This window comes from Labrus mixtus, chromosome 3 (assembly GCF_963584025.1).
Source record: "Labrus mixtus chromosome 3, fLabMix1.1, whole genome shotgun sequence".
Classification (NCBI taxonomy): Eukaryota; Metazoa; Chordata; class Actinopteri; order Labriformes; family Labridae; genus Labrus; species Labrus mixtus.
Window position 1 is genome coordinate 14345395 of NC_083614.1, and position 19246 is coordinate 14364640.

General features: G+C 40.4%; 1 protein-coding gene across 1 annotated transcript; it reads right to left on the reverse strand.

The window, feature by feature from the left end:
- Positions 1–1049: 1049 nt before the first annotated feature.
- tnfaip8l1 (tumor necrosis factor, alpha-induced protein 8-like 1) lies at positions 1050–17003 on the reverse strand. The gene is made up of 3 exons (XM_061032902.1): positions 16553–17003; positions 4745–5024; positions 1050–3569 (listed from the first exon to the last, which is right to left on the reverse strand). Exons 2-3 carry the CDS (start codon positions 5014–5016, stop codon positions 3281–3283), a joined length of 561 nt encoding a protein of 186 aa, XP_060888885.1. The 5' UTR covers positions 5017–5024; positions 16553–17003; the 3' UTR covers positions 1050–3280.
- Positions 17004–19246: the final 2243 nt, after the last annotated feature.

The following is a 19246-nucleotide window of genomic DNA, read 5'->3' on the forward strand; positions in this document are numbered from 1 at the left end:
ACTCAGTAAGCTGTGCTTGAGCACAAGTAGAAAGAGTAATGGGGTCCTCTGCATGCTTAATTTTCCCCCCATCTTTGGATGCAGGACAGCTCCTTTGTAGTAACTTCATTATGTCAAAATGATAATTATGCCCCAGTGGAAGCTCGCTTCACCAAATGTATGAAGAGCCCTCAGTCACATCCGCTGATAATCATGTCGTGACTGTCATTTCCAAATTAAAATTTTCAAAAAGTGTTTGAGCGAGACGCACATACACTGCGAAGGAGAAAAATAAGCAAACTGAAATTCTCAACTTTTATCCACCCCTTCATTCCTTTTTATTCAACCTCTTACACAACTCCACAGAAGAAGAAGACAGGCAGAAATGAATCATTTCAGGATGCTGTTTTTTTTGCATTATTTGACATCACAGTTGCATCAAATCAGAACAGGAAGAGGTAAACAGTGAGACGTGACCGGGCTGTGCTCGCATCTCAGTTTAGTCGTAACTCACTCAACTCCAGGGTGCATTCACTAAAAAGAAGAAATGCACGGTGAGATAATGACCATTAGATGATAATTGGGCGCTTGGTACTGCAGAAGCCTTTCAAGTGGGCTGCAGGGAGGATGTGCAGACGTGCTACAGGCCAAATTATCATTCCAAAGTCTGAGGAGAAGCAAAGTCATTGACAGATTAAACTCAAACTGAATTCACTTCGAGTGGTTCTCCTGCTACACTTGCAGCCAAGTTGAATGTTTAATTTTCCAAAAACAGAAGCACAAAGTCTTTTTCCGACTCCCTCATTTCCTGCTCTACCTCTGTGCGTGGCGTGGGCCTGTGGGAAGTGGAAAAACATGACCCATAACTTGAATTGTTTTTCAGTCAGACGGGTTTGTGTTCGCTTTCATGGCTTCCAAACAATGCTGCGAGCAGGAAGAAGGGATTTGGCCGACTTAATCCAGGTCAGACATTCAGTCAGATTACCCTCCTGATCTGGCCGGAAAATTCCAGCATCCAACGTACAGATGGGAAGACACTCAGTGAATGACGGGACAATAAAGATGAGACATTTATTCATTTAAAAAAGTATATTTTTATTATATTTGTTGTGCCTGGATACAATATGGAGACACAAAACAAATAATATGTACATGAGTGAAAATAAAAACAGTTGTCAATTCCCAAAAGTGAAAAGGCAATAAGATACGTAGATTCTTCATTTAAAGGACTTCAGTAAAACAAGTGGGGCTGTTGTAGAGGTTTGTGGTAATGTCTGCAAAGTGTTTCATGCATTTTAAAGCAGGAGAGATTTAAACTAACCCTGAGATGTGGAGGGATTGGAGAAAATGACATCCAAAGACAATTAAAGTCAACTGTTTTTTGGAATTAGGAAAAAGGATTTACTTCAAAGCCTGCCAAAATGGTGCAGTCAGAGTCAAATGGGTCCAACAAATGAGAATACACTCCGGGTAGTAATCGAAGAATTTTAAAGGTGAAGTAAAAAAAAAAAAAAAAACAGCCACCACACCGTTGTCTTCATTATCACCATAAGCAGAGTCATAATTATCAAGTGCATAATGTTTTTTCTTTTATGTTCCCCTGTAAAGAGACTGCATTTTAAGTGACATCAGTCGTCTTTTCTTTGGCAGAGCTGCTGTGGATGGAGTTAAAGTTTCAGCAATCCTATCTGGAAAAGCACAGCGCTTATTACACGGCTCAATTTCCAATTCTCTCACAGGTACGCACACAAACACACACACACACACACACACAAGCGCGCACACACACACACACACACAGAATACGAAATGAGGCCGCAGCACAAAACAATCTCCCAGACAGGCTCGGTGATACAAAAACACATAGACAAAAAAGAAAGACAGCTATTATATGTGAGGTTGGAGAGGGATAGTAGTAACTATTCATATGCTCTTTTATAAGGAAGAAACACGACAACATCTTTCACTCCATTAAAAGTACTTGCATCTCACAAACAGTGATGGTAATCTCCATCACATTACATGAGGCTGCTGTGTGGTGAAATGGAGAGGCTGCTCGACAGTGGCAGGCTTCAGGCCATTATACCACCCTGGAGTGTGGAGCTATAATTGCAGAGGGAGAGTACAATCAGGTACTGTGTTTGTCTCCGCTCTAATCTCTATATATCCTGCCTGGTCCTCTTCATAGAAACAGAGCTGCAGTTTTGGTCCAGCCATTCATCCGACCGCTCACGGGGAGTCTTTTGAGTCCAGATCTGTCAGAATGTGAACCACAGCTTTTGTGCTTTTATGAGTCAACCCGTGGCAATGCTGATAAACCTGAAGCACAGCTGACCCCAGGCGCAAACATCTATCACGATGAGGGTTTCAACTGTACGCGCGCTTTATTCCCCTCAAACTATATGACAACAAGGCAACCTTTGCACCTGCTGTCATATCGTGCTACTTCCCCGCTGTGATTCATTTATAGACTCAAAATAAAGTTTGTCCGAGGAGATAAGCATAGAGCGAGCGAGACATTCGAGTCAACAATCCACAATGAAATTCCTTCATGTTTATGGGCCTTCTCTGACCCAAATACTTGATGTGGCAGCTATAAACCAGTCTATTATAAGGAAAATAGGTTTATAGGTGCCTTCTAAACATAAGCCTGGCCTCTCTACAAAGTGGACTTCAGTGCATGATGGGGAGAGCTGTAAAATGCAGGCTAAGCAGGATTATTTTACTGTTCACATGATGCCATGTATGCAGGGAAGTACAGTACAGCGCTTGTTCAGACTTAAGTGCAATACTACTTATAGAAAAAGAATCAAGAAGAAAAAAAGAACGTCTATATGTCCTTGGGTGTTTGTATAAGACAGAAATTTAGTTTCTTGTCTGTTGCTCGAAAAACCATTAAAAGCACCTTACAGAGATAAAACTGAAGGCCTGTGCCTGGATTCATGTCTTTTTGATTGAGTAAGAGAGCAAGCTTTGTGCCCTTGGAATGAAGATAAAAATATGTTTTTCTAAGGCACAGTTGTCAAGGCTCCTACTCCTGAATATACTGATAAGAGCTTAAAGTTTTACATTCATTCAAAATGAAACATCTGCCGTGGATTAACAACACAAACTGACTTTGGACAAAGTAAAGAGAGTCACAGTGTTACAGTTATGGCTGAAAAAGAACACACAAAAACACAAAACGACAAATGTGTCAAATGTCCATTATTGTCACCTTATAAAAAAGAGAAACCCTGCCCGATGGTTCATGAGGGGGGTGATTAGAGGTAAAGGCGTTCGAAGAAGAGGTCGCCGGGGGTCAGAGGTTCCCCTCGTCGAGCATCTTGTTGACCCCATTACAAATCCTCTGCAGGTGAGCGCGGTAAACCTCCGAGGGCCCGTACAGAGCCGCCAGGAAGTCACAGTCAGCGAAGTGATTGAACACATGGTTGACTCGTGCGTGGCTCTTGGCTGTCAGGTGGCGTTTGATGGCCTGGTGCAGCAGTTCACGGCAATCATTCAAAATGGCGCTCATGACGCGGCGGTCAAAGGTGAACTCGATCTGGTGGAAACTGACCGCCGTCATGGCCAGAGTGTGAACTTTCTTCCTGTGAGACGACAAGAGAGAGGAGAGGCTGTCAGTTTCTAATTCTGACTGGAGCAGCAGAGGGAGGTAAAAATAGAAACTGCTGTCTTATGATTTTCTTTTGAAAAGTTTCCCACCCCCCCCCCCCCCTACACTCTATCAGTTAAAGGATTGTCCTTCACAGCGTTGCATCTCTATGCTAACATAATCACCATTCTCCATACTGTGCACTAATGTCTGCTTCAAATGCCTCCAAGCTGACTTTTTTTTTTTTACTGGGAAATATATAAACTGAATTTCCTTAATTTGCCTCCATCAGCACACAAAAATACACTTGAACTACAGACCTCCTCACATGAAACTCTCCACCAGCTCGAGGCCTGTCATATTCAATGTAACAACACATATACGGCAGAATTTTTCACATGTTTAGAACATTATTTTGTGCCAAGTGCAAGATGATAGGATTGATACTTCGTTCGTGTGTGTAAAATTTAGAGCAAGAACCAGGAGGCAATTAGCCTAGCTTAGCATAAAGACCATAAATGGCTAGCTGGCTTGTTCTAAAGTTCTAGATATATATACCTGCCAATACCTCAACAATATGCAGCTTTCACACAACTTTAGATTTAAGTTAATAGTTACCATAACTTCTAGCTGTGAAGTCGCTTTATTTTAATAGCACAAATGAGCTGCTTTATTATTGTTGTGTCTTTGTTGTGAGTTTTTAGTGTTGAATGGATATAAATATTCATGAAACTGTCAGCACTGTTGTGTATATGTTTTGCCGTTGCTTTATGAGAACTCTTTTAGAACTTTTCACCGAATGGAAGGTATCACATCTGTCTTAAGTTCTCTTTTTTTTATTTCTTCAATATTTACTCACACTGACATTAAAGTTTTTTACACAATGAATTTGTTGTAATATTGCTCATTTCGTAGTTCTAGTATGTAACTTCCTCTAAAACAAAAACTGATATCATTACTGTTCGTGTAGACATTAAACAAACAAGATAAACTCAATTTCTGCTAGCTAGCAGTCACCATCTGTTTTTAAGCTAATGTAAGCTAAGCTAAATGCCTCAGGGCTTTTTTTGTCCATTCACAGAGCACAGGCATGAAACTCTGAATAAAAAGAAGAAGCTGTGCAACAAAAGTATTTTGTGAAAAAAGTTTTAGAACGACTCAACAACGTACCTGAAGTTCTCGACCAGGATCAGCTCCTCGCCGTTGAACTGGTTGTTTCTGTAGAGCACACCCAGTTTCACCACCATCTTGATCAGGTTCTTGATGATCTTCTGCGACTCTTTGCGGTTGCGGGTGTACTCCTTGGTGACACGGTACAGCTCGTCCAGCACCTCGCTGCTGGTGTCGTCGATGAAGAGGTTGGCCATGCTTTTAGTGGCCATCTTGCTCATCAACTTCTTCTGCGCCTGCAGGGCTAAGCTCTTGGTGCTGAAGGAGTCCATGGTCCAGTCTGGTTCAAGATGAGACAGAAAGAGAGGAAAAGTGTTGAGTTAAATGTTCATGAATTTAATGACTGTGGACACATTTCCTTGGTTTTAACTTTTTACAGTGTCTTAATTGGAAGCTGACACTTTCTCATTTTGAGGAAGTAACATAAACACGGTGACGGCCTGCAATGTGTGAGGTTATTATAAATAACATCTACACTAATGCGGTTTAAACTGCAGGGCCAAGAACTGTCCCCTTTATTAGATAATGAGCCGTGGCAGCTGTCAAATTAGTCCCAGCAACCCCCTGGCTCCGAGCCTACAACGTAGTTAGACAACAGCATCATAGCGCTCGCAGGATCAAAGTCAGTTACAGCACGACAATGCAAAGAAGGGACGACGTGATCTAGACGCCTCAAGAAGAGAATGCATCGGGAGATCAAGGTGTGAATGTATGTGTGAAAGAGAGGAGGATGCAGATGGCCCAAAGTCATTCACCACACGCATGTTGCTTGATTTATGTACAACACTGTATCTGAGTGTGTGTCTGTGTGCCAAAGTAGGGTGTATCAGTGAAAGACTGCGCCCACCAGAGAGGCGTATACGGTGGAGGTCACAGGGGTTGACAGCTTTCATAACAACAGCCTATCTCTCCTCTCAAATAAAGGCACGGCCACAGCACGCCACGTCATTTCAGGTAGTGCGTTCTTAAAGCGTTCTCTAGGTCACCCTCCAAAAGTTTTTACATTCTGTCTTTGTGAAAAATAAATGCAACTATTTTCCTCAAGACTCTTTACTTGACCTGACCTTACTCAAACTCCAAGGATAACGTGGGAGAACATGAAAGGAAACAGGCAACAAAAGAAAGATTTGATCAATTTCTAGGATTACTAAGGGAACTGTACTTGCAATCTTAACAGTTTTTCTTGAAGAATAACTTTAAACTATTGTGTAGACAAAAAAAAGCACTGTTAGATATATTTAAGGAACCTTTAAACAATGTTACGAAAATGTTAAAAACTTAAATACTGATCATATGATGTCTGAAATGATGTGCTAGAAGCTCCAGAGGTGATGAGACAACAACGTCAGTAAGTGCAAATGAACAGCTTGAAGTTTGATCGGGAAGAGGTGCTGACAGGCAGTGCACAAAGCACAGCATTAAGTTCTTATCAGCATCAAAACCATCCTAAAATCTTCATTATCAAACAAAACCATTGTCTTCATCATCAATATCATTAAGTGCGTGCTTTGTTGTTTTTTAAAACAACAATTTACAAAAAGAACACAGCATCATGTGTTTACTTCTTGCTTGAAAACTGACAAAAAAAAAGCCCCACTTACCTTTCCTTCCCGGATTTTCTTTCAATTAACTAATCAACCTACTGTTAACCTTATGATAAGATTTATTCCCAACATTCCTGTTGCACTTTAAAGATAATATCTGCATGACAGCGTTATGTTCCCTCTCAAGGTTTAGATTCTGTTACTTTCTATTTCTTTTTGTATAACGTTACAGTGAAAAGAGCACGGAGCCACACCGGCCTATTCCTCCTAACCACTCACCAAAACAACCGGAGTCAGTGTTTCAGACCAGACAAAGCAACAAGAGGACCTGAATATGAATTGTGATTTATCAAAAGAAAGACAAGCGCCTGAAGGATGGAGGCATTTCATCTCGATGTTTTTTGGTAGGAACTGCTTTGTCACACCGGATACTGAAAAAACTGTCAAGAACGGCTCTTCTCCTAATTTCAAAGTGTCCTTTAACCAGGCAAAGTCCTTGTTAGAGTGCAATTAATAACATGGACGTGTTGCTTCTCCTCAGCAACAAAATAGGCCTGTAACTAAGTTTTATTGGCATGATTCATTTACCTGCTACCCCCCCCCCCCCCCACATTTTTTTGAATCAATAAATTGTTTTGTCACTGACATTTGTGAAAAATGCTGCTTTATTTCTCTTCTCTTCAACACCCGCAGACCCAAAACACCAGGATTATTAGTTACTTAGATGTAAAACAAGAAAAAGGGGACGCTGATCTGATAAGACAGTAGTTGTAGTATGTGCATGTTAAATGACCCTGACAACGGATGGTTGTAGATGTATTTCTCCAGATTGACAGATGAGTTGAGGGTTTGTCCCCTTCAGAGTGAAAACAAATCATAAAGATGCCTCTAGAATTCTAGACAGAAAAATGTATATGCCATTTTCCCTTAGTGTGGCATCTGAGGAGTCAGGGATATACTCACCCGACAAGTGGGATACTTGTTTACCACAGGCAGACAAATAAGCAGTCACCAGTCCGATCTTATTTCTTGAGATCCAGGATGGCATTTATTTAGCCCATGGTGCCTGCACAAATATAATTATTTTGTTTTCACTGTGTCCCATTCACATCACAACAGGGGTTTAATCTCGTTACAATATCCCTCCACGTGAAATAATCCTTAAAGCTTTCTTTATGTCTGGCAGTTTCCTTTCCCACGTGACAGCAAATAATAAAAGATCCAAAGCAGGAGAGATTCTATTAGTGCAGCAGACAATATGAACGATGACATATCCCTGCTGGGTGACTTGTGTTTTTATTTGACTTTTTACTGTTGGTACTAGAAGGCAAGTGCGTCTGCTGCTACAGTGTGTGACTTTCATTTCTCTCTCTCTCTCTCTCTCTCTCTGTCTCTCTCCCCCTCTGCAATGCCTCTCCAAGAATATCAATAAGACTCCTTAGAGAGAGTGTCAGCAGGATGCTTCCCAGGGAGGAGACACACGAGAGGAGGGAGAGCAAAGACAAGAGGCAGAGAGATGGAGACACAAAGGGCGGGCGGGTGTGTGTTATAAATCAATCCAGGAACACAGAGCAACATGTAGGTGTTTGAATGAGAGGTCATTTAAACTCTGTGGCATGCTGAATCTAGTTACTCGCTCTTTTTTTTTGCAGGTGCTCAGGTGTTTTTGCTGGATAACTTTTAGATCCCCATCCACCCTTTCCTCATGATTGTTACTCCGAACTTGCCAAGCTGCACTTGTTACAGAAAATCCTGCCCTGATGCAATGTGTGTGAAATGGATAACAAGGAGAAGGACACTAATGATCAGACTGAAAGAAAAAAAAAAAGAAACTTGCATCTTTCTTTTCTGCTTAAGCTGCGACTGAAAACAATCACCATGAGTGCCACCACCCTCTAATCACAGCAGAGGACCTGAAGAGGACAATCGGCCATTGAAAAACACTTAGAGGAAGTCTTCATTCAGCACCCTCTCTTGCTCACTTTCTCGGTGCCCTTGCTGATGGACATGTAAGAGTTTTGAGAAGTGCAAATGGATAATGGGAACATTAAGAAGAGGAACCTCTTTCTCAGATTGGAGGGTGATTTCATAGTGCTCATTAAATTCCTCTCTCTCGTCGGGGACCGGAGCCATCATAGCTGTCAACTCTGTGTCGCCCGCAGACAAACAGCACCAAAAAAAAAAAAAAGAAGAGGAGGAGGAGAAAGGGGAAGAATCAGAAAGGGAGGTGTGTTTTGCTTTCATCCAAACACTTTTAACGCAGCGCCACTAGGAGTGTCTGTCCGAGGATTCACTCAAGGCTGAAAAAGTGACACTTGCACTCCTAAAGATGGAGCGAGATCCTCACTGTGGCTGTCACTTCCACCCCATCCACCCATTTCCCCCAAAGCAGAGAAAACTAAAGGCTGTGAGAAAAGGGGTCCTCAAGGGACAGGTGTTGCAGTGATGAAAAGGTTTTCGATCAAGGAATCTTTTTTTTTTAGGTGACTTTGCAGCATGAGAGCGGTTAGTGCCAAATCTAAATGGCCTGTGAAGTCCTGTGCCCAGGGACAAGCTGGGCCAGCCCTGACACAGCGCCTCCGCAGAATTTATAGGAGGCAAAACATTTAACGGATTTAAGGCAGAACAAGACATGACAGCAGCATACCCTGCTGAGTGTTTTTGCAGAAACATAAAAGCAACAGCCAGCACTGCACACAGGAATCGCACAGACCGACATCTGCATCCCTGATAGGTCTGCTTTGCTGAGCATCTGAAAATGAAAAACAAAGACAGATTGCGGCCGCCGACAGATTCTCGGCATAATTACAGCATTTAGAAGAGCTACAAAATCATCAACTGGCTTAGAAAAAGCCTGCATACATTCACTCACAAAGACGTGAGCTGAGCAAACACAACTCATGGAAATGAAACTGGACCCTGCACAGAGTTGGACGGATGTCTTATAACCCTGGGGGAGCCTGGGTGATGCATTCAGGGACTCCCACACCCTCCTGCAGGTGCAGACAGCCCCGTCTGCCCTGCATGACAGCCCGACTGAGGGATTGAGATCAAAAAGAAGCTGTGATGACGAAGTAATAACCCAGCTGTCCTCTCCAGTCCTTGGAGGATTATTGAAGCTGGGTCAGATGAAGCCGGATAGGCCCTTTATTATCTGGGTTTAATTTGCGTAGTCTCTTTGAGTTTCAGAGCATGCAGAAGCTGACGTCTGCATTGGGGACATTTCAGCCAAAAGCTTTTCCTAATTCATTTGGGAAAAAGGGGAAAATGCGTGGGACGACAACTCCTACTGGCTGTCGCTTTCATTTAGCTGTAAAACAATGTGGCCGTTGTGGAGACCTTCAAGACTAATGCCAGGAAAAAACATCTATAAAAGACATCTATATTTTGTTGATAGCACTGTGTTGAAGACAAGTGTGGTGGATGGAAATGTCGGCCTGACCGGGGAACTGTGAAATGTCTCAGCAACCATTGACTTACAAACCAAAAGTTTTGTAAAGACATTGAATTGCAGTGTTTCCCCTAGGTTTACAGCATTGGGGGGGGGGGGAGAGACAAGGTTCAAGGTAACCCATGAACACCAAGGAATCTTGTTCATGTTACTTTTAATGACAGCTGTCCTTTTCTATCAGAAAGGTATCCTTAAATGACTTATTTCCCTGATTTCAGACTCTATCCACTATCCTATCTCTACAATAAAGGAACAAAAAGCCAAAAAATAAATCTTTAAAAAAAAACAAAAAAAAAACATAGGGGTAGGGGAAACACTGAATTGAAATCACTTTACTGAAATCCACCGGACTAATTTTCTACTTCTTTAAATCCACAATGTGTAGGAATGTAGTTTGGTGTGCTTTGGCGCCCACCAAAGGTGTCTCAGTGCAACTCCACTGTCGTAAGACACACCGTGCTGTTACGCCTCACACTTTTAAATAACATGCATTTGTTCACAAGCAGATGATGTGAAGCCGGCAAAGACGTTGTGAGAAGCTAAACCAACATTTGGACGGACACGGTAGTATTACCAGATTTTGTGAAAATATGACTCTGAGAGCATCTTTACCCCCGTGTTTGCAAACTGTTTGCACATGGAGTATGTGGATGTGTTATAACTTGGGTTAGATACAGTTCTGCACCCGGTAAAGCTGCATGAGAAAATAATACAAACTAATGTAACGTAGCCATCTGTTCTGAATATTATCTGCAGGGATGTACACACTCTGCTTCTTGCTCTGTCACTCCTCACTGTCCTCCTCCTCTTAGCCTCAGCCACACAGAGACGGGCTAACTGACTATTTTTTTGTAACCGAAGGCTTGTGTGTGAAGTCGTGCCATAAAGCCGCATGCACTTCTCGCGAGATGATCTCGGACTTGGCCGAAGCTACACTTTGGACTGAGAGTTAATTGGCATGCGAACACTGTGGAAACCAGTATCGTTGTCACTGTAGACATTACATCAGATGAATAACAACATGTTAGCATTTAAATGTGCAAACGTTAGCATTTAGCTCAAAGCAACACTGTGTTCAAGAACAGCCTCAAATTTGCCGTCTCTTAGCTTTTTTTCGTGTTCTCGTAAAATGTTTCTGGGACTTTTTATCCAAAATTCTTGAAATGAAACAGCAAAGACATTTTGCTGTTTCATTTTAAGTAGCCATGAAACAGCTAGCTTTTAGATATCAAATAAGTATGTGTTTCCTGTAAAAACTTGAATTGTATGAAGAATCAGATGAAGTTTGGCGTTTAGTCATCAGTACTGACTATGAGAATGTTCAAGCACAAACACAGGGATGATGACCCATGACATCTTTCTTGCTCAATGGTCCGTCACATCATGGGGGGACAAATATTTGTGAAAAGAGTTTCATTGGAGGCTGAATGAGTGAAGACGTTTATGTTTGAGGTATTGAGGCATAAAAAGAAGATGAAAGTTGCTGGATAAACTTTGAGAAAACAGAGTGAGAATATGTTCATCAAAATTTCAAAGAGTCAGTGGAGACAAATTAAAATGTCTTGTTTTATCTCTCAAACAGTCCCAAAGCCAAAGATATGGAAATGAAATTCATACAGAAAGAGAGGAGCTTAAAGTCCTCGGATTTGACAAGCAGAAAACGGTATATGGTTGGTTTTCCAAAAATCATTTCCATTTGTTGATTTAATACAATTTCATAAAACCAAAAAGGAGAGGTAGTATATACGTACTGTGCAAAGCTTCAACACTAAATGCATGAATCTATTTAGCATAAGTCCAGCATGATGAGTGTGCGCTAGTTTTCTAAATGTGGGTATTGACCATCCTGAATGCAACCTCTGCATCTGCTGTACTCACATGTGTGTCAATGTAAAGCTGAGGTATGACATGTGAGAAAGAGCCAGAAATTATACACCTGTGGCTTCCACCCACGCTAACCAATGCCATCATGCTTTGAGAGGAAGAAGAGGCCCACAGCACCCGAAATATCCCCACTCTGATACTTCCTGCCAACAGCATGGTGTACACTGATAACAGTCACCATAAAGAGAAAAACCAATGTGGAAAAAAAAAAAAAAACGCGTTTCTTCATGTACTTGGCCGCATCAAGTTTCTAAAAAGGCTTTGGCAGAGATGGTAGAACTTTTCATGACACATCATTTTGCAAGTGATCGGTTGATGGCAGCAGAAAATGTCACGACTTTCATTCTCTTCAGGGATCAGTAGTCACATGGATCGGGGCACTGTGACCCTGACAGAGACGACTCCATCAGCAAAGAAGATCTTCAGTGCTAGAAGATGGAGGCGATTACAGAGAACAGCTCTGTATTTGTAGAGATTGACTGCTCTCGAGCTCTCTGGACAGACATAAATCTTACCCCAATCCTGCACCACACAACACGGGGGGGGGAAAAAACATCCCAATTATCTGCCCTCAACATAAAGTGTGTCCGAAATTACCTCTCATTTTGACAGTTGCCCTTTTCTAATGTGCACTTAACATATTCAGGCAACATCCAGAAGCTTAGTTAACATTTTACATGTAAATGATAAAGATAGTCTTTTACATTTTCTAAGCACACCTTGGTAACTGGGAGGTTCAAGGCACACACCAATCGAACTGAGACGCCATCCGTTTTTTTAAGGGGATGAGTTTCACCATATGCCCTTTTCCCTGTTCCCATGTCTCCTATTTCTACCATGCTTAGGTCTGACAAAAAATATGATCACTGTCTAACACAACCGACTTGTTGACTTGAATAAACTCCATTTTGACATGCTGCCACCACAAAGTAAACATGATGAGCAGCATAAAGGTTGTATTTATTGCAGAGCAGTGGAAGTGGATTTGATGTTGCTGCACTGTGTACACTGTGTGAACATACTGTATTTACCTAGCTGCCTTATGGTTGAACTCCCATGAGTAAAAACTCAATTTTAAAAAACTGTCGCCGTGTGAGAAGCAGGGAGTCTGCAGAACCACTCCCTATACCTAATTTTTTAAACAATTGCAGGCCATGTCAGACATTCTCAGGAAAGCATTTTGTTCATGACTAAAAGCATTTCGGATGTCATTATAACTAATTCTTTAGAGAAAATCTTGAAAGAGAAAACTTCTTCCCTGACAGATCCTGCCCAGCTGCATGATATAATCACTCTCCACTTTGAGAAACAATAGACAATCCTCCTTGTTATATAAGGTACATCCGTGCTTTGTGTGCAGAGAGGACAAGCAAGCACTCAAACGAGCGTTGCTACTGGAACTACTGCACTGTTGGGGAATAAACAGCAGGATTTCAGGACAAGTGAACGCAGCAACTTCATCTTTCATCAAGTTTTGTAGTGCTCGCTTCACTCTTCCTCCTGAGATGTTGTTTAACAGACAAGGTCGTGAAGAGAGCTAGTACTCGGACTGGTGTGCGTTTACAATTATAAATGCCAAGTCGAGTACGTTTGTGTAAGGCTCTTTATTTACACACGCTCATCTAGTTCAGCAGGTCTGACATGCGCGTTATGATTTCATCAGAAAGAGAGCGACGCACATATGTGAGCATGCAGGTTTTGGATTTAATAGTGGATCTTTGTAAGATGTTCTGTCACTCTCATCTTCCCACACAGTCTCTATCTGTGAAGACTTGTGCAGATCTGCTGAGAAAGGAGGCAATCAGTGCTCAGACATCCTGCCTTGTCCTACTCCGTTTTTTTTTTAACAGTTTTCTCAGATCTGCCAGAGCCCTGTGCAAAATTAATAATTAACTCATCGCTATATAATGGATTGCAGATGAATAATTCAGCCTGCCGATTTGGACTAAAATAGACCCGGGGCAAAGAGGAGAAGGCCACGGTGCAACAGGTTAGGCCAGAGATGTGAGATGGGGGGGGGGGGGGGGGAGAGTTCTGGACTCGCAGCACATACAGCGATAGACGGTGTCTTTGAGCTGATGTTGTTAATTCTGCAACGTCAGTGAGTGTTAGGCATGTATATTAAGACTGGGAATACAGGAGCTGATGTGCTGCCTGAGGCTGAGCCAACACAGCACTCACTGACAACATTTGTTGTGGCAATAAAAATGTATCATGCGACAACTTCATCTCTGTGTGCAGAAAGACCAGCGCACCCTGATATATTCAGATTTTCATCAAAATATAATTTGCATCTTAACAGCCCTGCACATAATGCGTGACAAAGACAAGGTGCAAACTGGTGCTACAACTGATGTCTGGGCCTATCACACGTTAATTAAGGCCAACATAAGAGCAGCGACCATTATGACTCATTTTAATCACTTGAAGCCCAGAGAGAGTCATTTGTTAACTCTGTCAATTGAGTGGAAAATATCAGTGTGCGCGGTAGTAATAGCAGGAGGGATGGAGATCAGTGAAAACAGAAGGGGGGCTAATAAAGAGGACAAGACTGAGACTAATTCATAACTCAAGTGGGACCTCAAACGAGTCTGCTCTATTGGCAGATGTCAACACCCCTCAGCCTCTCTGTTTTAAACAATGTCCTGATATTTGCAGGGCAGAAAGCTCTGCTCTTTCAGCCAAGTGCACATGCTCAGAGTGTTTTGGGTTTCCACGGAAACTGGAGGCCACCTGCGTGCTGGGCTGAACTTTGCAGCCCAGTAAAAAGCAGGTCAAACACCTCTCCTGTCTTGTTGGTGAGTTACCATGGATTCTTCTCAGCTGGACTCCACAGTTTCTCTAACATTATGGCTGCATTTCCAGCTCTGCCTGCCCTTAATAACACTACATGGCTGTATTGTTCTTTTCTAAAAGACACACAGGGGCAGGGATATGCAGCACTGATACTATGAAATATATAGTCAAGGCTTACCAGCATCTACTTAATCCAGCTGGACAGTCATTATTATGACTTGTTTTTCAGGTTCACGTCTACTGAAACAATAATAAAGCTGTTGTGAAGCACAAGGCTATGATTAATGGTGAACAGCAAATGCTCATTAAGAGCAGCCAAGGATGAAATCTAAAACAAACTGACTGTAATTGCTCGGTTTCCCTGTATTTCATTTCATTCACACAATATTTTCATTCTGTACCGAAGTCGTCATTTTAAGGCTGTAATTAAGGATTATTTGAATCATCATGAATTTGTTTCCTCTTCTTAACAACAAACTGTCATTCAATAGTTAAAAAAATAAAATAAAATCCCAATCGTAAGCTTACTGTGAGGCCTTCACGTTGTTTGTTTGGTCTGACAAGCATAAGAAACCCCCAAGTGCATCAAATGAACTGATAATGAAGGCATTAGTTATTTTAAGTGGGCCACATACCAAGGTTAGGCATAAAGTGTACTACAAATTGCCAATGATGTAATCAAAGGTCTTCAGCCTAAAGATTTACAGAGTACAGTGATATAAAAGAGAGAAAAAACACATCAAATATAGTGGCTAAAACTGGGAAATGTTTGGCATTTGTGCTTATAAGCTAAAAATAGATTTCTCTGACTGAGTTTTGGCCCCTGCATAAGTTCATGAGGTATCAGCTATGGCAACCCACAACAACAAAGCCACAAAAGAAGCCTCAGCAACTAAAAAAAAAAAAAAAAAGTGGATCCAAAAACGGCAAATCATATCACCACTGATACAGCTAATGCAAGGAGAGAGGCAACTCTGAGTCCTGATCCAGGACCATAATTCATTTGACATGTCTGTTGAGGCCGTGCATGATAATGTGTGCTGCTACCTGCCAGAGCCTCTGCTGCACAGTGGAGCCATTCATCCACAGTCTAGCCTTGTGCTTTACAATGTAAACACAGCAGTGTGTTACAAAACATATCAGTGTTTGCAAAACATATGCTTTCTTCACCCCTTTCAGTCTAGTTTTCAAGACGAAGGCGTTCGGCTGGCGTATCCCGTGATTAACCTTGCAGTTTTATCAGATTTCTTCTTGTTGTTTACACAATCCCTCAGTTTCTTATGAGATGGTTAAGTGGTGTCGTCTTTGTCTTCGTAAAACGCAACATTTGTAACATCTTGTATAAGGAAGTCATTTCTACTAAATTATGGATAGCTTATATCCACTGAATCAAATTGTATCCACAAGTTAACATTCAATTATACTAACTTTATTTAAACTTTATCCAAACACAAAAAAACCAAAACAAATATGTGTAAATGTTGGTGAAAGTGCCTTCTGAGAACATATCGATTTTTCAAGTCATTGGTTTCATGTGATGCCAAATAAGATAAGCTGTTCAGCAACGTTTTCCCTTTCTTATCACTACTTCTTGACCTGCATAGTAAACCTCATAGTTATCCACATCATAGCTTCTTTGGGGGGGGAAGGCCACCTTCTTTGTTTAATTATTGACCTGAATGACACTCCCCCATCTCTTCATAATTAGAATAATAGTAGACTTCAAATAATGTCAGCTAATGAATTGCCTATCACATTAAGTCAACAATTCATCAATCAGTTCCATTACTTTAATAACCATCCATTGTGGTCTACAATGGCACTGTTTAGCATAATAAGCTGGAGCCATTTTGCTGGTAGCTTGCTTTTATAAAAAGCTATATTTGAATCACTGCCTGACTGATAAGCTGGCTGACCGTCACTTCCGCTAACTTTGTACCGACCTAGAAAACTAAACTGAGTCTTGTTTTAAGTATTTTGTCTATTGAACATTCAGGAAAGTTGCTCTATGCTGATACGAGTTACAATTTTAAGGTCCAAAAACATTGAGTGGGGTGTAAGTTTTCAGTGACTATTGGTTATGTTGTTGAGGTGTTTCATTAAAAACCCGCGCGATCGTTAAGATGAACTCACCTTTCTCTCAGCTCAGTGGGACACAGCAGGAGTTGTCAGCCAAAAACAGGACTAGGTAATCTGAGCAAAATCTCTCAGGTCTTCATCCTGGCAGGGCAGGGAAAAGTTGCTTCACAGCATGTTTCTGGTTGTTGGATCTCGATAAGGACACAAACACGTCCTCCCCTCACTGCTGCCTTCTGTTCTGTACCCGCGTATCAGGCACAGATGTTCAATTATTGAAAGAGTGTTTTCTTCCCTCGGCTGTTGTGGGATCGGTTACAAGAGTTTGTTGAAACCCGATTCCTCCTCCTCCTACTTCTACTCGTAAAAAAAAAAAGTTTCAAACTTGAGGGGGGGATCTGGAAATCAACAGATTGATGTTGGGTTGGGCCAATGAAGGAGCAATAAGGGGAGTGGAGTAGTGGTCCAGCCCAATCAGGCCGAAAGAAAGGACCATTTACGGCCAGCACATTCCCTGCCCCCATTAGGGTTTCCAGTAATTATCCTTGTCCAGCTCCCAGTCCCAAGGCTGAGAATTTCCCAGAGGAAACGGTGTTAAGGGAACAATGAACAGGAACTGTGGGGAGCATTTTTTTTCTGTCATTGGCATAAAGATAGGTATATATTGCACTCTTAAGTCGAACATTCATTAAAATATAGGCTACTTAGACTATGTTTTACTTAGGCTACTATTATAAAATTCATTTTAATTTTTCATAATCACATATTCATAGATGCAGAATATAAGTTATGAGAAACGAGGGGAGGGGGATATTTTGTCAGCGGATGTTTTTAGGACACAGGAAGTTTTTCCTCATCTGTGAAATGAGGACACAGGAACTCCCGAGGTCAAAATAGCCCTACATTGTTAACTTAGGCTGAACTCATTTTACAGTATAACAAGTAAAGAGTTTTAGGACAGAAAACCGAGGACACGTTATTTTTTATAAAGTAGGCCTAATTGATGTAATGTACCATACGCCTGACAATATTTAAAACATCGCATATCAATACTTTTATCTTCTATACATCTTTTTATGTTGCTTCAAGTAGGCCTTAATATTTACAGTCCTAATACAACATCAGACAGCTGCAGTGTTGAAATTAAACTGACGCGCCCTCTAGTGGTATAACCTGATAAGTAAAGGTAATGTGTCGTATACATACAGACATACTGACTCATTAGGGACATTATGAAGTGTGCAAAAGTCAGTAAACATGGTCCAGTCTATAATACAAAACATGATTAAATACAATCTGTAATCTTAATTATTGCCCAGTGCTCAAAGTAAAATAAAATAAAAATCTGGATTTTGCAAGATATTGTATAGGATTTTTGTACATAATTACAATTGGATTTATTCTACAAAAGGGTTATTTTGTGAATATATCTGACAAGCAGTTCATCTCTAAAGAATTTTAAGATTATTAAGTATTATTTAGATATATTTATTATTAATTATTATTATTTACATTAATATTTATTTTAAAATCTAATACTTTAACCCCCTGTGCAACACATTTAAATCATATAACTACGGTACTGCATGAAGGAATTAATAATCCCATGCAAATTAACACTGAAGATCCAACCATCCTAGTAAACCTCTAAATCACATTTCCCATTTTCTTTCAGGCATTTAAAGTTGGCGTTCAGTATACAGATATGTAGATACTGTAAACTTGTAGCCAAGCTATGATGTGGTATTTCTTATCAAAATTTGCAGAGTAATAATTTTACATATCTATCTCATTAATCTTATGGGCCCATAACTGTAGCAGGTATATGCAAGCAATTTCACTTACATCACAGATATTTGTAATCCAATTCTTTCTCAAGATGAGCATTTCAGACGCCCAGACTGATTTCTTCCTATCCATGATTGTCATTTCAGATATCCAAGTCATTCTTAGGAGAAAATACATAAATATTGTTGTTTATCGATTGGGCTTTCAATTTCAGATATCTACGACTATGACTTCCTATCTACAATTATCATTTAAGAAATTCTCTATGACATCCTTCCTAGGGTAAATGATGACACTTTTGCCACTTGTGTGTGAACCAGGCTTTTAATTTCATATATCTATAATGTAATTCTTACTTTAGAGAAATTTTAAAAAGCCATTATATATTGTGAACATTTTTAATGTCAAATACATCCACATTTTGTATTATGACTATAAATTAAATTTCATGTAATATTCAAGATTACTTTATGAATCTGTAATTTATTTTTAAATTTTGTATTCCAGAAATTCAAAGTCCTGATTCAAATGTGAATTGTAGATATCGAAAATCTAAACTGACCTATAGTCATAATGAGAAATGTGGATATCTATAATGACATTTTTAATAGTGAAAAATATTATTATTATGGGATGTTTCTTTATCTTTCATTTCTGAATATACAAATTGTACCTAGTATAGTTGTGGATATCCGAAATCTGAGTTTTTCCCAAGAAAATTGTATCGTAGATATATCTTGTATTTTCATCTGGATATGAAGAATGATGCTGGATAGATATTTGACATTGTAAGTTCAATAGCAAAATGTAAATTTTCCTATAAAATGACATGGCGGATTTTTGAAATGATCTTGATGATGATATAATGTCATCGATGTTTGGAATGTGCTTTTTAACTTGGAAAAAATATGTGTGTAGTATAAATCCAGTCTAAATGGATACTTTTTAAAGTCTTAGACATCT

Bases quoted from the DNA above. Each gene is read 5' to 3' on its own strand.
- tnfaip8l1 (XM_061032902.1), bottom strand. From the start codon at position 5,016: ATGGACTCCTTCAGCACCAAGAGCTTAGCCCTGCAGGCGCAGAAGAAG. The intron at 3,570-4,744 runs GTACGTTGTTGA...GTCGTCTCACAG, and splicing joins ATCCTGGTCGAGAACTTCAG to GAAGAAAGTTCACACTCTGG.